Source organism: Cryptomeria japonica, chromosome 10 (genome assembly GCF_030272615.1).
Source record: "Cryptomeria japonica chromosome 10, Sugi_1.0, whole genome shotgun sequence".
Taxonomy (NCBI): domain Eukaryota; kingdom Viridiplantae; phylum Streptophyta; class Pinopsida; order Cupressales; family Cupressaceae; genus Cryptomeria; species Cryptomeria japonica.
The window spans coordinates 18,245,094-18,253,367 of record NC_081414.1 but is presented as its reverse complement, the minus strand read 5'-3'; the positions used below and the strand labels follow the sequence as shown (position 1 = coordinate 18,253,367).

The window sequence follows — 8,274 nt, the reverse complement described above, 5'->3', positions numbered from 1 at the left end:
CTATCTTTATATCTCTATATCCTCTTCATATCCCTCTCCTCCTCCTTTTCCTCCATCTCTATCTTCCTCTATATCTCTATCTATTTACCCCTCTCTCACTCTCTCTCTTTCACCCTTGTCTCTTCCTCTTTTAATTTATGGCTTACCAATTGACTAAAGTGCTGCACAAAAATATGCAAAAAATAGAATAAAATTTTCCCCAATCAACTTTCCACACCTCTCTAGTTATCATCATAGGAAGACAAATTCGAAAATAAATCAAAGTTAATTTTTTTAATAATTTATAATCTTTTTGGGTTTATCCCATAACGTGTTGGTTGAGTGGTGTTGTTGTTATGCCCACCAAGGTTCAAACTTCTAATGGACCATTGTAATCCCAAGCTTGCGCCTTTGCTGATCCAATAAGGACTTGTCATGCCAACATCATGGATCACACTTTTTAAAAAATAAAAATAAAAATTTATAATTACCTTTAAAGAATGATAAATAAAATAAATGTGACAATCAATGTCTATAGATTTCCGCAATCCATTAGTCAATAGTCTGTCTACATATGCTTTTAGATTTGATTGTGAATTTTTTTTCCATTTACATAAACTCACCCAATCAAATTCAAAAGCATACACAGACAAAACAAATGTGCTGATATCATTCCCTAAAATGACGTCATTGCTGATAGATTTTTGGTGGACAGAATGTCATTTCGTACTTCCAACCTAGTATTCATTCATTCACAGCACAGAACTTGTGGTCCAAAATTTAAGTAGGTTTTATTTAGCATTAAAAGCTTTCACGTAGACAAACTTTGGATGAGATGGCACACAGAAGGCCACATATGCCTGGCACATTTAAAAAAATATTAATGTTCAAAAGCCATATACACCTACTTAGAGGAGAATGCTGCTGTATCTCGTCTTTCCCTTCAATAAAAAACTGACTGTTCTCATCTACTTCATCTCTTTCTATGTAACTTATGTTTGAAAGGCACATGCAGGTCAACCATCAACCTTTCCAGCAGGCCCACATCTTAATTTATCGATAATATTAAAAGTCAAAGCTGCTCGTTACACCATTGCCTGAAATTGGTTAACTCCCCAGAAATGTAGAAGACTAGATCAACATTTGGGGATCAAAAAATGGCTTGTGGGTAGGAGAAACGTGTGGTTCTTGTGCGTAACAAATGAAGCATGATGATGTCCAGGTTTTACTTCTTTCTGTCCACTAACAAATCAAAAACCAAAGCCAATTGTTTGTTTTCGATTATGTTATTAAAATTAACAATAACGATGCTAGCTAACCATTCTGCCAATTCAATTAACAGCTCTATTCTTCACCTGCCCTTCTTTAATACCCCAGCTATATACACAGCAGGCGCATTTATCATGAATTATGTGCCCTATTTAAGGCCTTACTAGGCAATCAGAATTTGAGTAGGCTGCACCGCCACAACAGAAGAATTCACCAGTTTGCTGCAAGTTCAGACAAGAGTCTGAATACAGGGTAGCATAAGCAAAGATGCCTGCTTTTACTCAGAGGGATTTGGATGCAGCAAATGGCAGGGGAAAGGTTGTGTGTGTGATGGATGCATCTACTTATGTAGGACTATCGATTGTTCAGGGTCTTCTAAACAGGGGATACACTGTGCATGCAACTATTCAGAATGGAGGTATATATTTTTATGCATACAGTTGCAGACTTCAGTGGATTGAAATAATTTAGGGTGCCATAGGCAAGATTCTTCTCTAGGACTAATCAAGAATGTCTATGTAGAAAATTAATTTTGAGAGTGTCTAGTTTAAATACTATTTGTGGGTATCCATCTTTAATACAGTTTGTGTGTGAGTTTGGCCTGAGTTTTCTAGAATTGTATGCTTACTTTAGATTTTAATTGTGTATATTTTTCAGTTGATATTTCAGATCATATTCAGTCGTCCATCACGAGTCGATTGAAAAGTACAGTTATGCTTCATAGATTGTATATAGTGACAGGGTCTGGTAATTATTACTTTTGATATGTTGAGTATATCGGTGGTTTGATTTGGTGGCAGGTGAAGTTGAATCTTTAAAGAAATTAAGTGGGCAGCGGTTGAAGATCTTGTATGCTGATATGTTGGATTATCACAGCATAGTGGATGCACTTAGTGGATGTTCTGGTCTTTTCTACACATTTGATTCCCCTCAATATGATGTAAGTAGATGAAGGCTGCTCCAAAGGAACTTTCAATGTTTATTCTTGATGCTTGAGTGAACTGATTGTTCTCTTTTTGGTTATGTAGGAGGTCATTGCTGAAATTGAAGTGAGGGCAGCCCACAATGTCCTGGAAGCATGTGCCCATACTGAAACTATTGAAAAAGTGGTATTCACATCTTCAGTTGCTGCAGTAGTTTGGAGAGAAGATAGAAATTCAATTTCTGATCTCCGTGAAAAGCATTGGAGCGATGTGAACCTTTGCAGAAAATTGAAGGTTTAAAGCAATACCATCCATCGCCACTGTACAATTTAATGTGTGTGTCATATATTGATAAATTAAAGGGTGTGCCATTGTGATTACAGCTGTGGTATGCACTGGGAAAGACACTATCAGAGAGGACAGCATGGGCTCTGGCCATGGACAGAGGCGTAAATATGGTGACAATTAATGCAGGTCTGGTTATAGGGCCTGGCTCTGTAAATAAAACCTCAGGATCCACCATAGCATATCTCAAAGGTAACACCTCAATCATGTCCAAACTTTGGTTTTTCAGAATTTGAGCCGTTTTACTTGATAGAGGAGATGTTCCTGGATGAAATTCTCTGCTTTTGTTTAGTAAAATGGACTATGTTTCATCATTTATTAGCTGACCAGATTGGTTTGGTTGTCTACAATTGCTCAGGTTCTGGTTTACTGACATAATATATATTGTTTGTAATTGTTTTAATTGCCCTCTACCATTATGAGTTGGTCCAAACCCTCTGAAATTGAAATTAAAATGTCATCTACCACGTTAGCCCTGCAATCTCTTCCAAATTGTGTATACAAGTAGAAGAAAGAATTTAATCTCGTGCAGTTGAAAATTTCTTCTGTCTTATGACCCTCATCAATAGGTTTCAGTGCCTAGTTCCAGTCTTCCAGATCATAAACACAGTCAATCTTCATTTAGTGATGTTGGTCTTTCAGAAATTCTAAGGGCTCAATGATGTGATCTTTCTTTTCTTCTCTGTCATTAATTTCACAGAACATTGTTGATGCAAACTTGTAGATGAAATAATCTGGTTGGAGGATTGTTGTTGAAAGTTGAAATGGTTGTGATGAGAACAGGTGCTGCACAAATGTATGAGAATGGACTATTAGCCAGTGCGGATGTAAGGTTTGTTGCAGAGGCTCACATCTGTGCATTTGAGGAAGCTTGTGCATATGGGAGGTATATCTGCTTCAACCAAATGGTCAACAATGCTCAGAATGCTGACAAGCTTGCAGAGAGTTTAAGATCACTCGCACCATTTCCTGACAGGTACTAATACTACTACTACTTTCTAATAAATGTACAGTTGTAAACAGAATAGTCAACCATGTGACCAACTTCATTGCATTTTCCACATTTATACCTAGCTGAGAATTTATTGTGCATTGAAATGGTTGGGTGGTGGAACTGGACAGATGTGAAGATTTAAGCGTGTACCAACAGCGTCTGAGCAACAAGAAGCTGACTGAACTCATGCTTGGAAACAACAAAATGCAATAAAAACGTTTGGCATCATGTCTCAGCAATATAAAGCATACCAATTCTATAAAAAAAAAACATTTCGGCATCAGGTGAAGAAGAGAAGTTATGAAGTGAAGCAGCAAACAGTTAGAAGCAATCATCTCATAAAGCGGACAAGCTTTTGAGCTTGAGTTGAACTTTGGAGCTGAGACATTTGGAGTCTAATCAACTACAGCTCCATACTTACCCTGCTCATGAAAAATGAATTTTACTGTTAAAAATTTATGCTTACCTTTAATGATATATTAGTGTGTGAATTGATGATTTCTTTGGGGTAAAAACAAAGATAAAGTAAGCTTACCTTTTATGATATATTAGCTTGCAATTTGGTAATTTCTTTGGTTCATGGAGATAAGGATGACGGTTGCAATGTTTCTCATGTCACTTAGACGTGTTGTTGTATGGGGTAAGTTGAGCGATCGAGACATCCACCTCCTCTCGTTGTTGTTCCTTTTGTTGCTCGATTTTGTTCCTTTTGTTGCACGACTTTGTGTTTTGTTCCCACTTAGTCCTCTTTGACTCTCGATGGGATCTTGCATCCACCCACTTTTTTTTGTGTATATGTGTACTAATAAATCTTAATTAATGAAACTTATTCATTAAAAAATATTAAATATTAAAAAAAATATGAACTCTTGAAAGAGTACAAGATAACTTTAATCACTTAAAGATCAGGATTTCATAAGAATAAAATGTACCTAACCAAATATGCATTGCATTTGATTTTTTTTTTTGTTAGTTGAAATTATAGTTAGAGAAAATAAATTTATTTTTATTAGATTGCATACATACAACTTAAATTCTTACTAGATATTTTTGATACAACTTAAATTCTTACTAGATATTTTTGTGCATGGAAGAAATAATGTGGTATTAGATTATGTTTCAATAAAGTGAATCAAATTTTGCAAACATATAATTAAGTATATATTTAGTATAAATCTTCTTTATAAAAATAATATTTTAAAAGTAAATAATTATTTTTCATATTAATTCAGCTTCCTTCTAAACTATACAAAATCAATATTAAGTGATGACTACAATGATGTTCAATGTCATTGAAGCAACAACAAAATATTAATAGAATTTCAAATTTGAAATATTAATAGGGAATAATTAATTTGTATGTTAATTTAGGTTGTTACCTCAAAATACGATATAGATATTATGATGGCTATAATAGTTTTCAATGTCCTTCAAGCAACAACAAAACATTCATAAAGTTGAAATTTGAGCCTTAAATTAATGTCTGATAGAAACTTACATTGTTGATATAACTGAAATGTTATAACAAAAATTAACTACAATAAAATTATAATAAAATTTAAATAACAATTTCATTTATAGATTGAGTGTTCCCAATATGAATCAAGGTCACAACCTCTCTCCATAGCATAAAGGATTGCAAAAGCCTCCATTAAGTTATTCGTGTGAAACCCTTTGTAAAAGGAAAAGAAAAACTAAACATCACTAGATCTATCTCTACCAATACCACCAATACCAAAGTGGTCAGGGTTCCCCCTAGAAGAGTCATTCGTATTGATCTTCAAATCCTTAAGGAGGAAGCCAATAACCCGCTTGATTAATTTTTTTTTTGGTTGGCGACAACATAGACTAGTAGAAGTAATAATCCCTTGAGTAGAAAATGTCAACCTTGTAGAAATAGCCACACCTTTAGGAACCACAACACTAGAAAGCTCACACTTAGCTGAAGCAGTCTTCTGAAGTGTATGAACAATGTTCTACCACAATTGTTGGACAACCATTGTCACACCCTAAATAGTTCATTGATTTCGTTCCAACCATAGATGCCATAAAATGAAGGTAGGCCCATGAACCCATGCTACCTGAAGAAAAGAAGTTTTGACTGGAGATTGACCCATCTGATCTCAAAAATCAACCAAAGATGAGCATGCCAACAAGCCTGATTCCAAACTCCCCACCAAAGATGCCATATCTCCCAAGAGAAAGGGCATTAAAAGAAAAGATGAGAAGCACATTCTTCACTTTTAAAACACGACACAAATGGACGATCCCTGTAAGCCGCACTTGCATAAATTATCCCAAGTAAGGCAACAATTTTGAACAAGTAGCCACAAGAAAAAATTGCCTTCGAGTCAAGAAACTTTGTTCCACACATGTTTCCACCACGGGACCTGAACTCTACCATATAGTTGTTTATCAAGCTAGAAGTACCTTGTAGCTACCAAGTATTTACCTATTGAATTATGACCCCATCCCAAGGTATTAGTTCCTATAAGAGAGTTGCACTCCCTACTAGCAAGACAATGATTATGAAAAACTAGCTACAAGAAAAAGTTTCATTTGGGCCAAGAAAATTTGTTCTACACTTGTTTCCACTATTGCAACCTGAACTCTACCATATAGTTGTTTATCAAGCTCTTAGTGCAGACGTATAAAAATGACCATATTCCTAAATGAATATTTTATGTTCATTTCTCTATTTGATGAAATCCAATTTAATTAAATAACCCACATTCCTCTATTTAATTAAGTAAATTACTCAATTTATTTAAATTAAATTGACTATACCCATTTAATGAATAAATCATTTTATTCAATAAACCCCCCCTATCCACTTTTAATTAAATTCAAATTTAATTAAATAGGTATCCTAAAATTGAATAAATCTAATTTATTTAATTACAACCAAATTGAATTAAATACTTTAATTCAATTAAATCCTATTATCCCTCCATCCACTTACAAAATCCCAAACCCCTTTCTAATCCCTTCTAGAATCTTCTAATCGCTTCTAATTAACCTAACCCCTCCTCTAAACTTTGTCACATCCCTAAACAAAGGGAAGTCACTTCTCAAACCCTCAAAGTCTTTGATAACCATTAAAGGCTTTCAACTTTCAACCACTTATTTCCTCAAAGTCTTTGATAACCATTAAAAGCTTCCAACTTTCAACCACTTAATCCCCCAAAGTCTCCAATAACCATTAATGGTTAACTCAAACCCTCCTACATGGTTAAAACATTTGTTTTGACTCAACCTTCATCCAACCCAAGGGTCTCATCAGGCCTTTAATGCTTTGACCATGATTATCTCTTAATCATTTGCACAAAGGTTTATCCTTGGATTAAGTCTTAATCCATGAGGTAAACCTAACTTAGACTTAACCCTTAGCGTCTAGATAACCATGAAGTCTTCTCAGGCCTTTAATCCTTCCAACCCCTTTTCTCAACCCAACCCTATGTTGACACTTGTCACCATTTCATTGGTGCAAATTGTGCACATGGATCCCCAACTTTCAAACTCAACCCTTGATTGAATCTTTCAATCCTGGTCATCCATTGCCCTATTTTTGCTATAAATAGAGCTCTCATTCCCCCATAACAATCATCCTTCAAATTTGTAGCATCACACTTATGCTCAAATACATTCAATCTCTCATATCATTTTTATGTTCATCATTTTAGCCTCTTTTAAATCAGGAATTAGTCTAAATATGCATGTTTAGAATAATTTCTTTATCATTTTAGCTCAATCATAAACTAATATATCATGTTAGGATAGTATTTATACTAATCTTGTCATCTTATCATTTAGTTTATTGCATTTCTAAGGTCATACATAGCTTAGCATACCTTTCGTACTAAAATCTATCAAAGCATCCCTCGTTCTTGCATTTGCCATTCCTAAACCATTTTGCTCAGTGATCTGAGAGCAAAAACATTGGTTTAAGGGACATTGTGAGATAGAGAACCATGGGACCCACCTTCGGAAGCTGAGTAATACTTAGTTACTCCATAGCTTGCACTAAGAAGTCCTGAGTGTGTGTGTGGACTAGTATTTTGAAATATTTTCACATATTAAGTTTTATTGACCCACTTTTCCCGCATACACTTAGTACCCTACAGCTACCAAGTACATACATGTTGAATCATGACATCATCCCAAGGTATCAACTCTTGTAAGAGAGTGACACTCCCTACTAGAAAGAATTTGAACTAACTCTTGTCGATCTCCCTCTGTCCCTCCGAGCGGCCAATTGTGAAGTTCCTTCCAACTGTATACCTTCACTCGTCCCAAATGTTGAACAATCTTATAATCTAGCACCTTCTGCCAACCAGCTACAATAAAACTATCATAAAGAGATTGTAAATGTGGATACATGGTGAGGATTGGAGGGTGACCATCCCAAGACTCAAGCCAAAACAAAGTTGTTGAGTCCCTATGATAGATCCAAAAAAGCCCATGTTTTATGAGTTGGGCTCCTATCTTTAGAGTCTACCAAATCATAGATCCCTTCCCCTACATTAATAGTTGCATCTAAAATAGTTCTAGAATCGAAACTCAATAGTTGCATTAATAAACCTTTAATGTCGTCAGTCCATTAATGCATTCATTAATAAACCCCCATAGAATTAGAGGGGGATGCTAAAATAGTTCTGGAATCGAGCTAATCCTAAGCATTTATCAACTTGCTTCCCTTAGAATAGTAGGGGCTCTACAAGGTTGATTATAGATTAGGTATATGTCATTAAAGGTGCTTAATTT

The 8,274-nt window shown here is 35.1% G+C and overlaps 1 protein-coding gene across 2 annotated transcripts; it reads left to right on the top strand.

Annotated features, from left to right (window-relative positions):
• The first annotated feature begins 1,089 nt into the window (after positions 1–1,089).
• On the top strand, positions 1,090–4,011 carry LOC131076731 (cinnamoyl-CoA reductase-like SNL6). 2 transcript variants are annotated; one of them, XM_058014040.2, is made up of 7 exons: positions 1,090–1,201; positions 1,322–1,666; positions 2,049–2,188; positions 2,277–2,465; positions 2,555–2,708; positions 3,300–3,492; positions 3,639–4,011. In XM_058014040.2, the coding sequence occupies exons 2-7, from the start codon at positions 1,516–1,518 to the stop codon at positions 3,721–3,723; spliced, it is 912 nt and encodes a 303-aa protein (XP_057870023.2). In that variant the 5' UTR covers positions 1,090–1,201; positions 1,322–1,515; the 3' UTR covers positions 3,724–4,011. The 2 variants fall into 2 exon arrangements, with proteins under 2 accessions (XP_057870023.2, XP_059068308.1); XM_059212325.1 differs by having other exon boundaries at positions 1,164–1,666.
• The last annotated feature ends 4,263 nt before the right edge of the window (positions 4,012–8,274 follow it).

Coding starts and splice junctions, on each gene's coding strand:
- LOC131076731 (XM_058014040.2), top strand. CDS start 1,516: ATGCCTGCTTTTACTCAGAGGGATTTGGATGCAGCAAATGGCAGGGGA. Junction 1,667..2,048: donor TGCAACTATTCAGAATGGAG/GTATATATTTTT, acceptor ATTTGGTGGCAG/GTGAAGTTGAATCTTTAAAG. Junction 3,493..3,638: donor CTCGCACCATTTCCTGACAG/GTACTAATACTA, acceptor GGAACTGGACAG/ATGTGAAGATTTAAGCGTGT.